General features: G+C 39.9%; 1 protein-coding gene across 2 annotated transcripts in view; it reads right to left on the reverse strand.

Annotated features, from left to right (window-relative positions):
- Neto2 (neuropilin and tolloid like 2) overlaps window positions 1–22,462 on the reverse strand; it is a 59,301-nt gene extending 36,839 nt beyond the window's left edge. For both annotated transcript variants that reach the window (XM_055621403.1, XM_055621402.1), the window contains exons 1-2: window positions 22,176–22,462; window positions 1,876–1,932 (exon numbers count right to left, since the gene is read on the reverse strand). In XM_055621403.1, coding sequence (XP_055477378.1) covers window positions 1,876–1,932; window positions 22,176–22,209 — 91 coding nt within the window. In that variant the 5' untranslated portion in view covers window positions 22,210–22,462. The remainder of the gene's footprint in view (window positions 1–1,875; window positions 1,933–22,175) is intronic.
- Window positions 22,463–23,518: the final 1,056 nt, after the last annotated feature.

Raw genomic sequence — 23,518 nt, forward strand, 5'->3', positions numbered from 1 at the left:
AAGAAGAAGAAGAAGAAGAAGAAGAAGAAGAAGAAGAAGAAGAAGAAAAGAAAGCTTCACCAAACAGAGAAAATAATAAAAACTCAAGAAGGTTGTAAGTAAATAATAGGGATTCCTGAAAAGATAAAACAGAAAAAATGAAAAAGAAAATTTAAAAAATTGAGCCAAACCAAAATATTCCTAAACCCAAAGACAAAATTCATATTGAAAAACTTTGATGAGTAGCTTAAATCCTGAGTATTGATTTTTACATATATACATTCTATTCCATTTAGTTATTTATTTGGTGAGACAGGTCTTGAAAAGTCACCCAGGCCAGATCAGACCAGCTTTGAATTTGTGATCCTCTTGCCTCAATCTCACAAGTGGCATGTACTGCAAGGTCTGGTTCTGAATGCTGGTTTAACCACTCAAAATAAAAACAAAGTTTAAAATAGTTATTTTCATAAAGTGGAAAATAGAAATATAATGAAAAATTGAGTTTTTTCTAATTGTTTGGTATAATTTGATGAAAATAAAGTTGTATAGAAAATGCACTAAACTCTAACATGAAAATTAGCTTAAAAATTACACTAGTGCGGGGAATCTTAGGAAAGAAGTGGGAAACAGTAAGATCTGGAGAGGACAGGAACTCCACAAGGAGAGCAACAGAACCAAAAAATCTGAGCGCAGGGGTCTTTTCTGAGACTGATACTCCAACCAAGGACCATGCATGGAGATAACCTAAGACCCCTGCACAGATGTAGCCCATGGCAGTTCAGTGTCCAAGTGGGTTCCATTGTAATAGGAACAGGGACTGTCTCTGACAGGAACTGATTGGCCTGCTCTTTAATTACCTCCCCCTGAGGGGGAAGCAGCATTACCAGGCCACAGAAGAAGACAATGCAGCCACTCCTGATGAGACATAATAGGCTAGGATCAGAAGGAAGGAAAAGAAGACCTCCCCTATCAGTGGACTTGGGGAGGGTCATGCATGCAGAGGGTGGAGGAAGGGAGGAATTGGGATGGCAGGAGGGAGGGAACCACAGGGGGGATACAAAGTGAATAAAGTGTAATTAATAAAGAATTAAAAAAAGAAAATAAATAAAATAAAAAAAATTACACTAGCTAATCTTCGAAGTTGGACAATTACAATAGGACCAAAACGCTTTGAAGACTGTACTGAAAGACTTTACTTGTTCACACTAAAAAAGACACCTTTTATTTTTCTTAGTGGTAAAACTGAATTTCATTTAACTTTTGGATATAAGCAGTTAGAGATGGTGGTTTAAAAAAGTTTACAGGGCAAGCTTTGTGTAGGCAATTAAGTTAGATGTAGCTGATTGTGGTTAAACTGAGGTCCATAGGATGCAAGAAAGCTTTAGGTCACTGCAATACTCAAGAACAATGTGTTGGTTAATATTTTTTTTTTTTTTTGTAATTAAGCTAGGGTCATCTATCAATTGAAAATAATGCCTCTAGAAGATTGGCCTGTAGGTTAAGTCTGTGGGGGCATTTTCTTGACTCATGATTGATGTGGGATGGCCCAGCCCATTCTGGATAGGGCCACCCTGGCATTTGGTCCTGGGTGCCGTAAGAGTTAGGCTGAGCAAGCCAAAGGGGCCAAGCCAGTAAACAGCATTCCTCAACAGCCTCTGCTTCAGTTCTTGCCTCCAGGTTCCTATCCTGGTTCCTGCTCTGACTTCCCTTGATTATGCACTGTGATGTGGGACTAAGGCCAAATAAATCCTTTCCTCTCCTAAGCTGCTTTTGGTCATGGTATTTTATGACAGTAATAGAGAGCAAACTAAGACAAAGGATTACAAAATAGCAATCAAAAGTTGGAATTCTTTCAAACTGCCCTGAACATGCCATGTACCACTGTCCATACTTTACCTTGGGTCTTTTGGGCCACAGCAATCCCTTCCACTACAAGTACTGTTATTAGCAACACTAGAGAAAGAAAAGAATAGTTAAAAGTTGAATTTATATTACATTTTACTAAGTCTACAAGAAAATTCTGATGACAATAAAATTGATAATTAAGATAAATTTTTAGACTGGTAGTATTATGGAGGCCAAGCTGGCTTTGAACTCAAATCTACTTTCCTTTATCTCCCAATTGCCCAATTATAAACATGTGTCACCACACTGGGCTTAAAGTCACCACTTCTTTCCAACATTCACTACTGAGTCTTTAAAATATTAAATGTTATATCCTTGGGCTGGTGAGATAGTTCATGGGGTAAAGGTACTTGCCACAGAGCCCGACAACCAGAGTTTGATCTCTGGAATCCATATGGTGGAAGGACTCCTGAAAGCTGTCCTCCTACCATGGTGGGAGCGAGTAAAAGCTTAAACATGTAAACACATGTGCCCACATACATATTCACAATGTAAATAAATAAATGCTATATTCCAGTTTGACCCTTGATTCTGTACTTGTTTATATAAGCACTAATAACTACTATGTGGCATTTAAAACATTTTTCAATATGAAAGCAAGTTCACATACGTTACACAGAATTTTGCTAAGCCTAACTACTCCATTTACTCTATCTGAAAAGTATTCATGCATTTGGCTAGTTGAACAATGTGTTATACCAAAGCTCAACTGGATCACCTGACTTCTAAAAGTCAACTGAAGCTGCTATTGTGCACAACTGTGCTATGGTTTGTGTTGTTAACAAGAAGTTAGACACTAAAGCTATTTCACTCTCCATTCCCAAATATATGACCAACTAACAATATATTTGTTTTGGTTCGTGTTTTAGAGATTTTAAAAACATTTTTATGAATGGTACCTTCTTCCATTGAGTGGAAAACATATTACCAGCCTGTCCCAAACTACTGTGCAACCTGAAGTAGCTATTCATTTAGTCAATAACACTTATCTCCCAAAGGGCAAGTTCTGTGAAGGCAAAGATATGGCTAGAGAAATCAGCAAAATATCTAACAGTATATGCTTCAGGAAACAGGTGAATAAAGGAGTTTGAGCTTTGTTTATCTACCATACTAGCTGTGAAGCCTTTTTAGCTTATTTTACTTATTTGCAAAATTAGAAAGATGTACTAACATACGGGACAGTCTCACTGGCGTGCTTATCGTATCCTATACAACAAGCTCTGAGAAGACCATTAATTTAGTGAAATGCTTGTTATATAGGATACGATAAGTACGCCAGTGAGACTGTCCCGTAGGTTAGTACATCTTTCTACCTGTAATATAGGCAAAGAAAGGTTTAAAGACTGTATAATGGAAACACAGAGAGGGGAGCTGATATTCATTTAAAAGAACAAAGTGAGGAAAACATTTGCCAGACCTTATGGACTTGAACTTATGAGAAAAGAAACACCGTGGTATAGTGGGTTAGAAAAAGAAAGAATAAGACTGGAGAGTTAAAAAAAAAAAAAAAACAAAAACAACAAAACTCTTAAATACCATGTTGATGGATTTGGACTTTCAATTACAATGACAAAAACAAGAAAACCACTGTAGATTTTGTTTATTTATTTATTGTGGTGCTAGGGAATGAACCCATAGCCTTGCACATGCTAGCCAAGTGCAGTACCATTTAGCTGAATTTCTAGCTCTTCACTATAGTTCTTATTTTTTTTTATTTACTTTTTTTTTCTGTTTGTTTTGTAGACAGGATTTTATTTTATGTAGCCTTGGTTGTCCTGGAACTGCTAGGTAGACCAGGCTGGCCTAGAATTCAGAGATCTGCTGGGATTAAAAGGATGTACCACCACACCCAGTCACTCACTATTATTTTTTAAACCAAGAGACTGTATAACTGCATCTAAATTTCAGACCAATACTCCTAATAGTTGTGTGGAGGCTAAAGTTGATTTACTGAAGCAGAGAAGTAATTGTAGAATTGGAAAGGAGAGAGACTAATGACATAATTAAAACACAGGATGAACTGCAATTTATAACTTACAAGATGTTAAGGGAGAGGGAAATACAGTGGTTGGAGACTTTGTCAAACGACTGAGTTAGCAGAACACAGGTTTATTTAATAGCATGCCTTCAATATCTATTAACAAGTCCCTCAGTGTATACTTGTCACTTAGTTTACATCTTAAATAGAAGTAGTTGACCTCTTCATCTTTGGTTTTTTGAATCCTTAGTAACCTTTGTCTTCTCTCAACTATATGAGTTGCCTTTTCCTTTTGTTGCTTACAGACAGTATTAAAGATCTCATGTAGGAATAAACAATCCTTTTTTTCCCTTTTCTTTCTCTCTTTCTTTTAAATTCCCATTTTAGGTGTGATGGTGCATGTCTTTAATCCCAGAATTCAAGAGGCAGAGGCAGAGGCAGAGGGTCTCAGTGAGTTCTAGGACAGCCAGAGTTACATGATGATATCCTTTCTCAAAACAAAACAAAACAAAACATGTCCCATCTTTATACTGGAACTAAATTAGAGGGACAGAACCTGGAACTTAAAAACAACCACTACAACAAAATAAGATTTATGATTATAAAACAAAACAAATTCCAAACCCAAGACATCAGGAAGTTGAAATTCAACAAATACAACACCTATTTATGTTAATTATCCTGTCATAGGAAGCTATGTCCTATGGTTTATGATTCAGATGACACAAAACTGGTCAAAAAATTTTGTTCATATTCTTTCCTTCCAGAATCACAGATGTAACTGTTTATCAGTTGTCAAATTTATAACTGATAGCTTTAAAGCTAGTGCCACAAAGCCAGTAGACATAGTAAGAAATCAACAAACGGGCTGACAGTGGCTTAGGGGCTAACAGCACGTAATGCTCTTGTAAAGGACTTGGTTTTAGTTCCTAGCATCGACATGGTGGCTCAAAACCATCTGGAGCCCCAGTTCCAGGGGATCCAGTGCCCTCTTCTGGCCTCCAAGGAGAGCAGGCACACATGTGGTGCATATACATACATGAAGGTAAAACATTCATATATATGAAACAAAAGTAAATAATCTTTAGTAACAGAATCCAGAAAACCAACAGAACAATTTATGGTAAAAAAGTATCAGAAAACAAAAAATCATAATAAGCAAGAAACACTTATATACATGAAATACATTTAAAAACAAATGGTTCTGGAATAGTATATCAATCATGGAAATAAGTCCCAGATTTGTTTATGTGTATAAATTATTTCAATAGAGACAGAAACAAATGTTTTTATTTTACACATTTTATTAAAATCTATAACATACATATTTACTTTATATACAAATGGGAAAAGTGATTATATTATCATCAATATGTATCAAAAAGAATTCAGCTTAGTAATATTAAATGATGTAGATTTGGGGCTACAGTGAATGCCAAAAGCAGTTGCTATTCTTTCTGAGGATCAGAGTTTGCAGTACTCAAAGTTAGTGACTCAAAACTGCCTGTAACTACAGGAGATCTCATACCTTCTTATTGCTTCCTAGCACACACACACACACTAATAAATATTTAAATAAAATACAGATTTTAATGAAAAGAAAAAATATCACTAGGAAAAATTTTTTTTAATGGTTCATTTATTTGTTCTTTTTTTCTTTATTAATTACACTTTATTCACTTTGTATCCTCCCTGTGGTTCTCTCCCTCCTCCCATCCCAATCCCTCCCTTCCTCCACCCTTTGCATGCATGACCCTCCCCAAGTCCACTGATAGGGGAGGACTTCTTTGCTTCCTTCTGATCCTAGTCAATTAGATCTCATCAGGAGTGGCTGCAAGGTCTTCTTCTGTGGCCTGGTAAGGCTGCTTCCCCCTCAAGGGGAGATAATTAAAGAGCAGGCCAATCAGTTCCTGTCAGAGACAGTCCCTGTTCCTATTACAATGGAACCCACTTGGATACTGAACTGCCATAGGCTACATCTGTGCAGGGGTCTTAGGTTATCTCCACGCATAGTCCTTGGTTGGAATATCTCACTAGGAAAAATTTTAAGGCAAAAAGAAAGACTTCAGGGCCTGGAGAGATGGGCTCAGAGGTTAAAAACACTGGCTCCTCTTTCAAAGGTCCTGAGTTCAATTCCCAACAACCACATGGTGGCTCACAACCATGTCCTCTTCTTGTGTGCAGGCGTACATGCAAGCAGAATACTGTATAAATAATAAATAAGTACATCTTAAAAAAAAAAAAGAAAAAAAAGACTTCCATCAAGTAGTATGCAAACTGGGAAGACAGAGCCATTGGAATAAATTGTTAATATGGTCCAAAGGAATGAAGACGTCTTGCCTTATAGAAAGTTCCTGCTCAGGTACTTAAGCTGGCTCAAGTGTTCAGTACTGACTGGTTGATATGTACAGTTAAAGGCTGGGTGTGGTAGAGATAGGTTGGTCTCTGTGAGTTCCATGCCAGCCTGTCTACACAGTGAATACCAGGCCATCTCTGACTATATAGTGAGACCCTGTCTCAAAAATCAAACCAAACCACCAAATGAACAAAACAAAACATAGTTTACTGTAGGTCAAATAGGTCATTGGTTAATTTTATCTTGGTAGCTGAAATAGGAATATGAATAGTAGAGGACTGCAAATGTTCACCTTGCAGTGTCTCCATGAAAAAAGTACATATGTGATATCAATTCACCCTTCTGTCAGGAAATTGTTACCAGAATTCATTAAAAATATTATATATGTAACATATATACAAGAGCTCTATCTACAGGTACACCTGCATACCAGAAGAGGGCATCAGATCCCAGGATAGATGGTTGGGAGCCACCAAGTGGTTTTTGGGAACAGAACTCAGGACCTCTGGAAGAGCAGACAGTATTCTTTACCATTGAGCCATCTCTCCTGCCCCCAGACTTCATTTTTAATGTAGACAGTCACCTGGTAGTATTCTTGGAGCCAGCTGCTAGTTAGAGCATCTAGATATCTACTAGACCTCTAAAGTCTCTTGTGTTAAGTGGGTTCTGGTTTCTTGTTGGAATGAATAGAGTCTTAAAGATTTTAACACTACCCTGAGTCCAGTGAAATAGTCTCTTGTAATATCTGTTAAAACAGGTTATGGTGCTCTTAAAGAGAAGTGAAATGTTATCCCTAGTACAAAGAGAATCACTGAAAGTGATAAGGCAAAAAGGCAAGAGGGAACTGGTGGCAGATAAGGCACTTGTAGAAATTTAGTCAACTTTTAAGAGTCTGAAAGTTTCCAAATCAATCTGGCTCAAAGTCTCCAGGTACAATTTGAGGAACTTGCAACAGCACAAACACCATGCTCTGCAACAAGGACTATTATTTAGGAGTATATAGGTGAAGCTTAATGGTCTTGTACAGGGAACTGGTGACTGTGTTAACAGCATAGGAAGTATGGTGGCTTTGGGTAAAAGCACTTTCTGAATAAGGCAAAGTTCAATCCCCAGAACAGAGTCATTAGAGTTGTTCTCTGATCTTCATGTGTATGTTGTTGTGCCCTCACCCACACAACAAGAAGAAAAATTAAAAACCCAGGAAAGGTTCAGGTTTTAATTATGTATTCATTCTCGGTGGCACCAATTCCTAGCAATCCTAGTATTTTTCCAATATCTAACTCAATCACCAGGATAGTTCCTCCTGGTAAATCATACCCTTTGGAATGCCCACAGGCATATAAGAATATTATTCTTATAATGAAGGATTGGCATCAGGGTAAGTACTCTAAAATAATTTAAAAAAGCCTCTCTCTCCACTATGTTATCTGGGCTGGGAATAGTAGTCTATTTGCAAGATGGACTTACATGGCTAGATATCCAAGAGGTAGGTGCCTCCAATCTCTAATCACCAACCCATATTCTAGCACAAATGAAAATAATCCCAACAGCGCACAAACGAGCCCTGACTATTTTTTTTTTTTTTTGGTAAGATGACTTTCAGTAGAGAGGGAGGTGAGAAGAAAAGAAACACCAAGTCAGCGAGGAAGAAACCCAGACAGGAATTCATTTGCTGTGATGGGTAGGTGTAGACTAGTAGAAGTGAGAAGGTTCATTTTGGTAACAACACAGTTTAGCTTTGTAAGTAGGTTTATTTATTTATTTTTAAATCTGCTCAAGATACAAAGTTAAATCTAGAAGCAGGAAAAATAGCACAGAAATCCTACTAAGCGGATTTATTACTGAAAGGCTTCAGGACAGAACACTGTAGAACAGGCCTTGGTAAAGTTGTAGACATCAGAGAATGATTAGGCTACTCATACCAAAAACTTCAGTAGGAGTGTGATGGCATATCCAATATTCCATTAAGTTTCTGTTCATGGCCAAGAGCTGAGAGTTAGATGACAGTGATCTGTTCAGGACAGTAGAAATGACTAGCATAGCCAGAATAATAATGAAAATCACTATTAGATTTCAATGGCAGAGAAGCTGTGTGGGGAAGACAAAAGGATCAGGTGGTGCTGGCTACAGGTTGTTTATAATTTCCTCTCATGATAGGTCATAGTAGTCTAGTTAGTCTAGGTAGTGAAGACCTTTAGAGAAATGTGTTAGCAAGAGGATTAAAGAACTGGTATGCATGTCAGTCAGTGTGATATACAAAGAGACACTGGTGTTACAGGACTATGAAGAAAGAAAATAATTTATCATAGGGAAGTAGCATAAAGAAAATTCAAGTTTCCAACTAGATGCAAATTCATTCTGAAGTACTATTTTTTTTTTTTTTTTTGAAGTACTATTCTTGTTCTGGTTCTTGGAAGAAGCTGTTTTCTCAGATGTCATCTTATTTCTTGTGGAATGTAGGCTTTCTTTTTTTTTAAATTTAATTTAATTTTTTGTTTACTTTATTGTAGATTTTTTATTTTAATTTTTATTAATTACCTTTTATTCACTTTGTATTTTTATTTTATTTTTATTAATTACACTTTATTTACTTTGTTTCCCAGCTGTAGCCCCTTCCCCCTCCCCTCCCCATCCCACCCTTTCTCCCTCTTTTCCTATGCCCCTCCCCCAGTCCAATGAAAGGGGAGGTCCTCCTCCCCTTCCATCTCACCCTAGTCTATCAGGTCTCATCAGGACTGGCTTCACTGTCTTCCTCTGTGGACTGGTAAGGCTGCTTCCCTGTCAGGTGGAGGTGAGCAGGCCACTGAGTTCATGTCAGAGACAGTCCCTGTTCCTATTATTGGGGAACCCTACTGGACACTGAGCTGCTATGAGCTACTTCTGTGCAGGGGTTCTAGCTCTAGGTTATCTCCATACATGGTCCTTGTTTGGAGTATCAGTCTCTGAAAAGACCCCTGTGCTCAGATTTTTTGGTTCTGTTGCTCTCCTTGTGGAGCTCCTGTTCAAGGAAATCATGAAATTTGCAGGCAAATGGTGGGATCCAGAAAAGATCATCCTGAGTGAAGTATCCCAGAAGCAGAAAGACAAACATGGTATACACTCACTTATAAGTGGATATTAGACATATAATAAAGGATAATCATACTAAAATCTGTACACCTAAGGAAGCTAATCAAGAAGGAGGACCCTGGGTAAGAGGCTCAATCTTCATTCACAGAGGCAAACTAGACGTAGGCTTTCTTTTTAACTTGATTTTTGTGTTTTGTACTAGAGTTGAGGTCTGTTAGCAGAGAATGAGAGGGTCAGGCGACTGTTGTAAATGGTACAGCCTAAATAATGAGCCCCTGTGCCTATACTCTTTAGATTAGCTGTCCACAGGTTAAAAAAAAGCTTCCACAGAGGGAAAGACATAAGTTAGTTAATAGCACTTGCTGGAGTCCTTTCATTTGGGAGTAGAGGAAACTTAAGCTAATAATATCTTTTCTAATACACTAAGCTTCAGGATGCAAGAGTGAGCTTTGTATCCCAGGTGCATGCAGTTGAAGTAGTATTTAACAAAGGTTGCAGTACACTGTAGGATGTTAAATGACCCTCTGCAGTAATGCACATATCCTTTAATGAGCACAGACTGCTGTGCACTTTGCCTAACACATGCACATTGAACAGCCAGTAACGATCTCAAAAGGAGAGAAAAATGTTTCCCTGTAAGTGTGAAGGGTTAAGGGGAACTAAGGGAAGGATCTTGGCAATGGCAGACTAAATATCTCACCAATTCTTACCAAGTGCGTCCTTACACCGTCTTGTGCAACTTACCTACTGGGGATATTAAGAAATACTGATAGGGTGATATTTTTTACAATTTGAATAATTTGTCTAGTATAATAAATTCTTTCATTACTACAAAGTTCCTCAGGTATCTTTCTGTTGAATAATGTTTTTCCACGGCTCTAGACTAGTGCTAAGGGGCAGCTTCAACTCAATCTGAAAACATGCCAGCTATAACCGACACATATTAGCACCCTGTGAGGTGGTAAGGTGAATAAACTTTGTCAGACTTCAAATGGACCATTAGACAGTGGGAGATTACTCTAGAAGCATGATTTGGCTTTCTAGGATTGTACACAGAGATACACTTACAAAGTCGATATATCCCATGAGCAGAGTGAGGGCTTTTGACCACTTTATCAATATTCTAGGAAGACACAAAGGATAATTGTTTAGGGTGGGATGCTAATTTAGATCCACCCAAAGATGTCTCATTTAAATCAAATGATGCTCCTGTCCGTCCTCTCACACCCCACATTTCCCACTCCTGGTCATGTATGCAAAGAATACAAAGCTTGATCTTTCATTAGTTGGTGGCACAAACCTAAAGTTGAGGACACAAGGTAGCTCAGAATGACACTGATATACTTGCTTCTTGAAAGACTGCCATCTAAAGTTCATATACTTTTGTTTGAACTCTTGGAGCATTAATGACATCTGATGGGGCAAGGATACTGTCCTTACTTTCATTGGTTGTCCTAAGGAAGTGAAAACCCTCTGTGCTTACAAAGCACACCCAGGTTACATGTGACCCTCAAAATATAGCTATTATCTGTATAACCTTCCTAAAGTCAGTGACTGGAGCTCTAACTTTAGAAAAGGGATTGGATTCTATAATCTTGTCAAGGGAAACTATAGCAAATTTGATTTGAAAGTGACTAGCAGATCATTTGAGATAAAATCTTTTGCAAACTAAGTGTTGTACTATGTATTCCACAGAGGAGTTTCTTGTGCATCTAGTAGGGAGAAGCTGATCAGTTAAGGGAAAAAAGTCAGGAGGGATACCACAACCTGGGAAAGAAAGCAGAACGGCAGAACACACTGTAACAAGTGATAGTGAGGTGAGGAGGAAGAGACTTTGATAGGTGGACTGCTAACAGAGGTATTGGGTATAGTGACAACTGAAAGTAGCTTCAAAGCCAGATGTGGTGCAGGCCTGTAATCCCAGCACTCACGGAGGCAGAGGCAGTTGGATCTCTGTGAGTTGCAGGCCAACCTGGTCTATAAAGTGAGTCCAGGCCAGCGAAGTCTACACAGAGAAACCCTATCTTGAAACACATACACAGGAAAGAAAGGAAGGAAGGAAGGAAGGAAGGAAGGAAGGAAGGAAAGAAGGAAAGAAAGAAAAAGAAAGAAAGAAAGAAAGAAAGAAAGAAAGAAAGAAAGAAAGAAAGAAAGAAAGAAAGAAAGAAAGAAAATACCTTCAATAGATGACACAGATGAAAGAGGATCCCAGGATAACTGTTCAGCGAGGCAGTAACCTCATATACAGACAGAACAGTCTTTGGGCAGTAGGTCTACCTGCTGTCTGTACTGTTTTACCTTCTTAGAACTGAGGCAGGATTCTTTTGTTGTTTGTTTGTTTTGTTTTTTAAAAAACCAACAACACTGTATCTTTGTAAAGATAAGATCTTATTTATTTTAGGTATATGGGTGCTCTACCTGCATGTGCTCCTGCATGCCAGAAGGGGGAAGTAGAGGACAAAGATGTTGAGATTTGGAAGAATCTCACCTGAAGAAGCTTGGAACTGTAGGGAAGAGACATGAAATTGTCAAGATTAATAAAGAGAATATCCCATGTGTTGTGGTTTGAATAAGAATGGATCCCATAGGCTCATATATTTGAATGTTTGTTATCCAGTCAGTGGTCTTTTTAGGAAGGATTAGGATGTATGACCTTGTTGGAAGAGTTATGTCACAAGACTGTGACTGTGAGGTTTCAAAACCCACACTCAGGCTCAGTCTTGCTCTCTCTCTTGCCTGGAGTTTTTGGGTCAGAATTAAGGCCTTAACTACTGCTCTACCATCATGCGTTGCTGTGTGGACACCACACTACCTATCACAATGATCAGAGGCTAACCCTCTGACACTGTTAAGGAGGTCCCCAATTAAATGCTTCCTTTTATAAGTTGTCTTGGTCATGCTGTCTCTTCAAAGAAATAGAACAGTAATTAAGACACTATGTCAAACAGCAATCTCATTAGCTTCACTAATCAGTTTTTGGTTACCATAACAAGTCTCTGAGAAAAAAGAAAGATTTATTCTGGCTCACGGTTTCCATGATGGGTAGATTGCTCCATGGCTTTTGGACTGAGGGTAGAGAGGGTGTGGTAGTAGCCTCTCATAGCAGCCAGAGTGCAGAAAACAAACAAACAAACAAACAAACAGAGGTAGGGGCTAAGACAAGATAAATTCCTCAAAGGCAAACCTCAGTGGCTTCCTTCCTCCACCAGGCACTACTGAGGCACTCTTTTCTCAATAGCTCATTCAGAATAAGCCTAGTAGACAATTCATTGGTAAAGTAGTGCCTTTATGTGGTGGTTTGAATAGGAATGGGCCCCACAGATTCATCTATTTGAATGCTTGGCCATATTAATAAGTGTGGTCTTGTTGGAGGAAGTGTGTCACCGTGGGCTTTGAGGTCTTCTATGCTCAAGATATACCCAGTGTAGTACACAGTCTCTCAAGATGTAGAGCTCTGAGCGTCTTCTCCAGCACCTTGTCTGCATGCATGCCACCATGTTTCCCACCATAGCGATAATAAAAGAAACTAAACCTCTTAACTGCCTCAGTTACATCTGTTAGGATCCTTTTAAAGGAAAACATATCCTTATTGTGGTCATGGTGTACTTTTACAGCAGTAAAACCCTAGCTAAGATACTTTATTATTCAATTACCTCCCAAGAGTGCCATAATATAATTTTTTTTTCTGTAGTACAGTTTATTTTCATGTAAATGTATGTGTAAAATAGAGGTTGATTTCAGGTATCTTCCTCAATCATTTATATTCATACACATATATGTATATATGTATGTATAATTCTTTGACAACTTCAAATATGTATAAACTGAGTTTTGGGTCAATTTTTCATACCCCAATTACTCTCACACACTCATATATACCACCTTGCTGAAACCCTGATTCTCCTCATAAGCCTCCTCCTACTTTGACGTCTTCTATTTTTTTTTGACCCAATGAGGTTAATTATCTTTGTAAAAGCATGAGTAGGGGGTTATTGTGTTAAACCTTCTAACTAGTTACATTTACAACCATAGCTTAGTACTGCTCTCAGCCTTTACTAGAGAAGCTTCATTTTGAAGTGGGCGCTCATGAATGCAGCAACTCATTAATGCAGTGACTCCCAACTAGTTAAACTGTGGAAACTAAGCGACCATGAAATGTTTGTGTCTAAACCGGACATCTATATCAACCCATCTAAGGCTTAGAGAACATCATGGAAAGAAGGTACAAGGGATAGAAGAGCCTAAGGTTAGGAAGGAGTACTGTGCAACACTGTCTTTCACTCTAGACATGAGTACAGGATATGGCCACTGTACTCATGAACTCATCATAGCTATGCTAAGCTGGGTCCATCATTTCATCAAGCATGGGGGAAGGGCTCACGAAGAGCCAGCTCTTACTGAGGGACTCTAAGCAATTAGTGGGTGCTGAGGGAGGAACACCATTTTCTTCAATGGTATAGCTTATCAATAAATAAGTTGTCTACCTTACTTTTTGAGAAAAGGTCTCGCCATTAATCTGGAGTTGGTTAACTTCATTAGACTTGCTAGCCAGCAAGCCCCTGTGATTCTGCTGTCTCAGCCTTTATAGTGCCAGGATTATAGGCATACTTTACTGTGCCTTTTACGGCAAGCATAGTACTTACTGAGCCACCCACCAGCCCCTGGGTTTATATCCAAACCACAACACTAGTTCCTTTTCAATTGTAGTATTTAATTACCTTAGTTGGTTTTAAACAAGGAATATGACCATGGAACAAACATTCCTAGTTTTGCTTGAAGATGAGTAGTGAAGTAGCCTTAGCAGGGTTTAACTGTTTGTATTTGAGGCAAATGATTGCAAAACAGTCAGTTTACAGAACCCAAACAAACATAAACTCAAAACCAGGTCTTTTGACTGAGATGTAAAGGCCACTGGAATTTTGTTGTTGTTGGTTTTTTGGGACAGGGTTTCTCTGTATAGCCTTGCCTCTTCTGGACTCACTTTGTAGACCAGGCTAGCCACGAACTCACAGAAATTGGCCTGTCTCTGCCTCCCACAGTGCTGGGATTACACGCGTGTGCACCGTGCCCGGCTTGCCACTGGGAATTTTAACTTGAGGGTCCTTAAGATTTGATTTGTTTTCTCCTAGTAAAGGCTTGCATGGCTTTACGCTTATCCTTTTTAATAGTTTTGATTAGTTAAAAGATGTTTTATGGGGATGTTGTGCTGCCCTGTTGAAATCCTGTTACTTGACCAGGTGTTGATGGCTTCTGAATCTAGCTAAAGATCAAGTTATATAACTTTAGAGTTTCTTCTAAGTTTTGTCAAAGGTGTGTTCCAATATATTAAAGTGATTAAGGGTACAGTGCTCTATGGATTTCTGGGAAGGTCTTTTATATATTTTAAGGAGCTATTTATTTATATGAGTGCTTGATTTGCTCATATGCCTTCATGACAAAAGGGCACTACAGCCCATTATAATGGTTGTGAGTCACCATGTGGTTGCTGGGAATTGAACCCAGGACCTCTGGAAGAACAGCCAGTGCTTTTAACCACCGAGTCATTTCTCTTGCTCTGGGAAGGTCTTATATCAAGAATGACTTTTAGCTTCATCTCTTTCTCTTTCTTTCTGTGAATTATCAAATCATAGGTTCTTAGCTTAAAATCTTCACTGGACTTTGCCATTTGGCAGCTAGCTTCCATTCCTGAGCCTGGTAAAACATATCTGGAATTCAGAACAATCAGTTTGGGGGACTGGGAATTTTTGACAATTGCTGAACATACAAGTTAGTACAAAAAGTGCAATATACTTCTAGTTATCTAGATCTTAAAGGGTACAATTAAAAAAAAGTCTTCAATGACTGGATAAAGGAGTAGGGATATCAGAAGAGGAAAATGAAGAGAAGTCTGGAGACTAGAGGGGTGTGTAAAAAGGAGGAGAGCAGATGGCTGGAAAAATGTAGATTGTAGCCAAGTAGAAGCAAAGCTGGCTGTCTTTGCTTTAGTAGCACTCCTGGTTGTAACTTTGTTGATGTTAGTTTCTTTGTTAAGCTTGTTGAGTTTTGGTTTGAAATTATTATGAGACAAGCAACAGTGAAATCTTAGACTTATTTATAAGCATCGAAACACTAATTTAAAAATGCTTCCCAATCCTTTGGCCATGTTTAGTATTTTATCTATGTTAACTGGGCATGCCAACAGAAAAGTTTCAGCTCATTGTGGGTTATCTAGATCCAGAGACCTAACCAACCACTTTTCTGGATATAACTTTTAGTCATGAAAAAAGATGGAGTGACTAGAGATGACTGATTAGCAGAGGGCTTAAACCCTCGCTTACCTGTTTTGTGTGCACCTAAAGAAGTCTCTTTGTACAACTTAAGACCTCTGCATCAATCAGAGACAGTATGAAACAAAAGGGGCTTGTCCAGTGTGCCTGGTCCAGCCAAGGAGACAACTGAACTTATGGGACTTTTGTTGATGTGTATGTGTTTGTCCAGAATACTGTATGAAAACAAAAAGACCCCTTTGGACCTCAATTTGGATACCATTGACTGTCAATACAAATTTGCTAAGAAAGATTTTAAACATATAAGGGGGTTGTATTTCAATATTTTGCAAACTGAGGAAATAATAGCTTTTGGTACAAAATCCAAATATGATTTAAAATCACAAAAAGAGAGCTGGCTGTTAAAGAAACAGCTTTGGCTACAGTCCTATATAGATGATGAATAGCAGTTTGAAGAAAGTGCTGGGCTTACTGGCTGATATTTAAGCTTATTTTCAGTCACAGTTAATTGTTTACTCTTGGTAAGCAAAAACAAGACTTCTTTTAGGGGTTATTTATCTTTTTAAAAAAGTTATTTTACATGTGTTTTGCCTTCATGCACATATGTGCACCATGTGCATGCTTGGTGTCCTCATCAGATCCCCTGGATATGCAGATGTTTGTGAGCCACCATATGGGTTGTAGGAACTGAAACCAAGTCTCTGCAAGAACAAGTGCTCTTGACAGTTGAAATAGGAATGAACATACTCAGGCAAGGACCAAAACATTCAGTTATTCTTCTTTATTAGAAGATGAGTAAAGATGAGCACCCTATACTTGCAAGCAAATGGTTACCAGATCCACTTTGAATCTAAGTTCAGTTAGCCTACTGGGATCCTTCTATAACAATTAACTTTTTAGTAAGTTCACCCAAGTGTTGCTATGGCTATTAAAAAGGATATATTATATCCTGCCATTGGATTGTAGAGTGGCACAACTTTTTGGATGTTACAGCTGGTAATAGGTTATGGTATTAAAAACATACAGGCCCCACCTTGCCATTTTATTTCAAGTTTGAGAAAGGAATTAGAGATAGTATTTCTCAAAGTTTAATGTGCACCAGTCACCTCCAAAGTTATCAGATCAGATAGTGGTGGGTGAATGGGGTTTACTTTTAGCTATCTCGATGCCTAAAGCAGCACTCAGGAATCTGTATCTGAAGGAACTACTGATGCTGGACCTGGGGCCATACTGCGAGGGCCACTGCAATAGGATTACAGTTTCCTAAAAGAAACAGATAGGCCGCTTTTTTTCTTCTTTGATACTAACAGACAAGTCTGGACCAATAACAGATGAGGCAGCAGATGGGCTGAACTGTTTCTTGTAATGTTGATCAGGTGAATTGCTTTACTGTTTTCTTAAGCCCCTACAAATATTTCTTATTTTTTTCTGACACTTGCTATGAATCTTTCTGCATCAAGAAAAATCACATCTACAATTTCCAAAACCTCCTTCTTTTAAGAACCTCTTTCAAATTAAGGTTACTTGACAGAATCCTCATTTTAACTGCTGTGACTATTTACTAGCTCCCTAGCAATCTGAATTTCTTACTTTCACTGACTTTGTACATTCCTATATTAGCATTAAGACTGGAATATGTAGCAGGAATACCAAAATGAACAGTTTAAACAATCTACTATCATATTTCTGATATGTAAACAAATAAACTAGAGATAAACAAAGCAAAGTGAAGGCTATTATCAGAGACCCAAGACCATGCTATCTTACTTAGTTATGCTTTGTATTTCCAAGGCCATTCATGACTGAATGTAAATATTAGGTTGCCAGCCATTACAACTTCTATATTTACCATGCATGAAGGAAAACACGGTATAGAACATCTTTTTTTCTTAAAACAACAACAACAACAACAAAAACAAAACCAAAAAAAACCTTGCCCAGAATCTAAATTATCTTAAAACAAAAAGTTTATTATAAATAAAAAGTAGCAGTTTTCTTAAGATGTACACATCATTCTATATTATAACTTCCAGCTAGACAGAATCACATGGCCATACCTAACTCTCAGAGAGTCTGAGAACAATTTTTATTGTAACTGTGTTTTTAACTAAAACTCAGTGAATTACTGAAGAAGAGTAAAATGGCTATTTAGTGACACTCTAAAGTTTATGCTATAGTCTTCTGTGGACTACTGTGCATAAAGTAGCCAGTTATCTTTTCAAAGTGTAATTGAGATCACACTATAGCTTTTCATAGAATCTTCCAAAAGACTCCCATTTTATGTAAATTAAATCTGCCAGCCACACTCTTTTGAGGTCCAGTGCAATCTGGCACCTGATTACTTCTGTCATCTTCTGATTGCCACAGGTCTTCAGTTCCAAGTAGTTCTGGTCTTAGGTACTAGCCCACGTTATATATCTAGAATTAGTCTCTGCGTGGCTGGTTCCATCATGTTTTCTGAGGCTTCTCCAATTTCTAAATAAGCTCTCTGTTTTATCATCTTACTCAGTTGCTACTATTTTTTTATAGTATCTGATTTTTTTCATGTGTGTACATGTGCTTATTTAGTTTCTCCTTATTAAAGAGAGAGACCATGTTTGTCTGGTTCACTGACATCTCTTCACTGCCTAGAAGACTGGACTGGCCCATAATAGCACTCCATACAAATTAGATGAATACACGAAGTGACTAAGCAGGAATCTGATTGCCCACAGCACTGAAAGCTGTACTCATCGACAAATTCACACTTCACTTAAAAAGTAGCATGTGCACAGCTCAGCTTTTTATTTGAGCATAAATCTGGGGATATGAAATGAACAGTTTTTTCCCTCCTTCATTTTATTCAGATACCAGATATTACTCTTGGTTTATCAACCTGATTCAACTTATCTTTGCTAGCAATTAAACATGCCTCTTTTTAGGTATTCCTGTTCTAAGCATCGAGGCAGTAAATGTTAGGTTTGTTAAATTTAACACAACATGACAGAATGATAGCTTTAAAAAAAAAAACAAAAAAAACCTACATTCCAAAGTACACACACACACACACACACACACACACACACACACACTCCAAACTTAAATCTCATATATTCTTAGTGGAGAATTAAGATGGTTGGTAGCCATTAGATCACTGTAGCCTACAGATGTTGATCATCCTGCCAGACACATTGGTAATAAACTGACTACAGCAGAAGTGCTTTCTCCTTCCCGAACAACGGACACAGTGTGTTAGTGAGCACTCTGAGGGCAGTTTTGTATGTATCTTGATTAAAGGAGTCAACTTTCCACATCTATAGAAACGGTCTTCAAATTTTCATGTGATCAAGCCACATCTGAAAAAATAACTGCTATCATCTAGGTAATTTCTAATATATTACTCAGTGCATAGCTGATCTAACCTAGTTTAACCAGAACAAAATTAAACTTTCAGATAAGTATATGGTACTCTTGTCATTTTGTAAGAAATAGGCTGAAAAAAAAGAAATAGGCTGAACATGCTGAAAAGTGGGTGGCCTCCTACCACAATTGCAGCAACCCTCCTCATAATTGTTCTGGATTTTGTTGTTACTTCAGAAGCACTTCTGCTATTAAGGAAACTTTAAATTCCCTGGTTAAATAACCCCTTAAGAGCCTCCTTTCTAACTCAACCTTCAGTATTCCAGAAATACATTTAAAACATCAATAATTATTTTGAAGGAGAATAAATAGGAAGGTGATAGATTATGCTGAACAGGTGATGCCTCTAAAATTTGAAATACTGTTTGAAAAACAGGTATGAAATTTACAGTCTATTATTTTCCTATCTTATGCCCAAAGGACTGAAAATGATTTTGATTTAAACTGGCTTTGTTATGCACACATACTTCCCCCTTACGGAACACTGTGGCTTGAAATGTAAATTGGTTTTTAGTTCAAGATTTATTATAATAAAACCATTGTTTGATATACAATTTCAATTGATAATTAAACATTTTTTTCTAAACTAACTCTCCCTCTTGGTCAAGTTTTCAGAAAGCTGTATTAAAAAGAAGCTTTACTGTTAAAGGGCTAGCTACCACCGTCTGTATCTTTACTGGATGAAGTTTAAGACTAGATAACAGTTCAGACAAGACTTGTAAATATATAAAGCATAGTTGAGCTCCATTATGTCATAAGCCTAACCTCAGATTACATAGCTTTGAATATAAATGGGTCTAACAGGATTTCACCGAAGCAAACGTGCAGTATTTGAGAAGAAACAATTGCTTCACAATTTCAGCGTCTGATTCTCACAGGATCGTAATGCCTAGCTGCCACAGACAGAAGGTTGGCTCAGATTCTACCTATAGTGGTAATGACAGGAGTGAAGTATTCACTTTCACTAATATTAGAAAGGCTTAAATCACCTAACAGAATTACTCTTTTGTCCTAACTGTTTCAAAATAGAAAAAGAGTAGTGGCATCTTTAAAAATTAGATTTGGGGCTGTCAAGATATCTTAGTTGGTAAAAGCACTTGCTCCCAAACCTGGCAACCTGAGTTCAATCCACAAGACCAACTTCCCACAGGTTCTGACCTCCGTATGTATGCTGTTGAATGAGCACTCCCCACATGACCGTAATTTAAAAAATTACTTTCCACTCAACACCTCACAGTCATTTCTGGTATTCAACTGGAAAATGACCACTGTATTCCAATAAAAGGATTTGAGTAAGTAGCGGCTATAATTATACAAGTGTTAAATGGACATTTAAGAGAAGAACCTCTTGCTGTGGAAAATTTACTTCACTTATCAGACACTTACAGGATACTTTTTCATTCCCTGGAATACAGACGAATAGTAGCACTGGAAAACAGTAGTTGTCTTAAAGTACATTTTAAATAACATTACTTTAGATAGGAAATATACGCATTTGATTTAAAAAGCAAAGGATTTAATATGTGCAGTAAAACCCAAGCCCTCCCTTTTTCTTTCAGCCTCCAGACTGCCTTCTCAGGTTCAAATTCTGTTAATATTTTAAAAAATTCTTCCTAGACCAAATTCTAATGCTTACAAAGCATAGTATAGAAGAATTAAAACTAGACTGTTCTTTTCCTAGTAAGCCCACAACAGCACAATTTACCTCGAGCTGTAAAAATACTTCAGCATTTAAAAATAGTTCAGGTTGAATAATACTTGAAAAATGTAATAAAAGCCAGATACTACTGTTTTTACTGGAGCTCAGCCATCACCACAGAATTTTTTCCGGATAGGTGCAATCATTCGCGTTGGCCAGAGGGGGCAGTGTGTACCCATTGGAAAGGCACAGGCGGCAGCGCTGCAATTCCTTGAGTACCTAGGGAGCTTGCCCTATCCTATCCGGTTCAGTTTCCTCCAGTTCTGCAGGTAAACCTAAAGCTGTGTAACAGATCCAAGTGGTTTCTTGCCGGGGGCTACTCTCAGATGGATTTGTCATTATGAATCTGGTGGGTTCACAATCAGAATGAAGAAAATTCCCCTAAACAGCAGAAATCCAGTTGTGCATGTGGTTCATTTATTATGAAAGAATGAAACGAAATGTTAATTTCCAAGGAAATAGCTACATAAATCAGGAATTATAAGTAGCTGCAGAATTAAAAAAATTTTATAATAAAGGAATTACTAAGCATTCATGGGTTAACTGAAATATTCACTGGCTAGAAGTTATTGGTTATTTTGGCACAACCTGCACATACAAGTATTAATACATTCAGTTGGGTAGGTAAATATTTAAATTAGGTGACTGTAATGTCAATTAAGAATTTATGAATGTTTGTCCAATTATGAAGTTTGTCTAAAACGTCATTAGTTCAAGAACAATTAAAAGTAAAGTTCTATTGAACTTTCTAATAAAACAAAATTTGAAAATAAGGTGTTAACACGGAACAGGAAAACACCAAAATTTGCAGCTGTGCAAATATTAAGATTCAGTGCTAAAACTATACGTGCCAGTATTAACGCCGTCCTAACGACTTTTTGAATCTAAGAGGATTTTTTAAAAAAGGCATTAGGATATTCCATTTGCAATTGAATCATTACGTGAAAAGGAAGTCGTCTACTGACTGGCGGTGCCTTTTCCTTGAGATTCAGACAAGGATCCAGGACGAGTTCCGGAATAAACTTTGCCTCTCAGTGGAAATCTTCTGGGAACATTCATCTGAAATAACGTCTCGGCCGAGAGGCTCTGCGAGCCCCGCGCTGCCGGCCCGCCGGCCGCTGAAGAGCGGTGTCGTCCTCCGCCCGGGACTCGGAGGCGGCAGGACCCCGCGATCCCGGGGCGGCCCGGGGCCCGCAGTGGTGCCGCAGCCTCGCGGCCGCAGCAGGTGGGACGGCCGGGGGCGCGGGCGGCTCGGCAGCCGCGGCCCCGCGCGGAGTTGGTGCTCCGGCCGGTGTGTGGCCTCACTTTCCGCGGCGGCCGCCGGGGCCACCGTGCCCTGCGCCGCGCTTCGCCAGGTGCGCGGCGCGAGCGCCCAGCCGCAGCGCCCCCGGCCCGGCGCCCCTTGGAGCGAGCTGGCGGCGGCGGACGGCCTGGGCCAGACAAAGGGCGCGAAGGCGGCGGCGGCGGCGCGGAGCGTGGCCTGGCCCGCCAGGGGGCGCCGTCCGCGCCGGCTCCCGCGCTTACCTTTGAGGACCGCGCAGAGCTGCTCCAGGGCCATGTTCCTCAGCGTCGGCGCTCCGAGAGCGCCCGGGGCGGCGGCGCGGCGGTCACGGCCCGGCGCGGTAGCCCCGCTCGGTGCCCATCGCCGGACGCCGCCGCCTCCGAGCAGCGGGCGCAGCGCCCCGGGCCGCCGTGCCGGGCCCCCGACGGCCGCCGCCTCCCTGCGCGCAGAGGGAAGCCGGCGGTGGCCGCTCCCGCGGCGGGCTCCCTTGAAGTGGCGCGCGCCGGCAGCCCCGGCTCATTTAAGCGGGGAGCGCAGCCCCGCGTGCCGGCCGCGCGGCCACTGCGCACGCGCGGCCCCGCCCACCCGCGTGCCCCGCCCGCCATTCGCCTCCGGGGCCTCGCGCGCGGCCCGCCCCGCCCTGCCGGTGGCTCCTCGAGGCCTCCGGCCCTCGTCCCTAGGACCTCAAGCCCTGTGCTTGAAAACGGTCTGCCCAGCCTCGCCGACCTCGGTGGAGGGCACACCCCCTCGGGGACCCCCGGACGTGCCCGGGTGAGTTCACTGGACCCGCGGTAACGGTCTTTGCACCTATGGCCCCTTCCTCAACAGTTGCCAGGCGCAGCGCCGCTGGAGGAAGCTTCACTTCCAGTCCTCCCCACACTGGGCTGGAAGCCAGCCAGAGAAGTGAAACTTTCTGTGGTAGCTGCAGTGAGGACGGGAAAGTGAGACTGAGTCCAGAGGGTGGGTCTCCCCAACGCCACCCTTAACAGCGCCGTACAGATGGACTTGTGAGCGCCACTGGCAAAGAAAAAGAATTCTACTCTCCTAACAACTGTGTAGCTCGTGCTTTATCCGGTTTCCCTCCCGGTACTTGTGCTTTGAAATTGCCTTGCTGGCAGAGCTCCCTAAGCTCCATCCGATTGAAATAGAAACTGTCTGAATGCAGGCGGACTACAATCAGTGTTTCACCCATCGCATAGACATCGGTGTGAGATATGTGTGTATAACAAGCCTGGTGTTGGGGAAGCAACCAGTACTAAGACCCTGCTGTAAGCGACCTGATATATAAATGTTTATCTAGCAAATTATAGCCAAGTTAGAATGTCCAGCAACTGAACAAAATATTCCAAGGATGTCAAGTTCGTTCTTTTCTTGGATCTCCCCAAGAGAAGCACAAAAGTATCAGTAATTCACAAGTTTATAAATAAAAAGAATTACCACTAATTAGCATAAAGTTGGTTAGGCCTTTGCTGTGTGCCTCAGAGATGTGTGATTTGGGGTTTCTAAGGTTATCACCTGCAGTTAAATAAAAATTGCACCCAAGAACCAACGACTAAGGCATTTCTGAACCTTTTCCACAAATAGA

This window comes from Psammomys obesus, unplaced genomic scaffold (assembly GCF_907164565.1).
Source record: "Psammomys obesus unplaced genomic scaffold, mPsaObe1.curated_primary_1811, whole genome shotgun sequence".
Taxonomy (NCBI): Eukaryota; Metazoa; Chordata; class Mammalia; order Rodentia; family Muridae; genus Psammomys; species Psammomys obesus.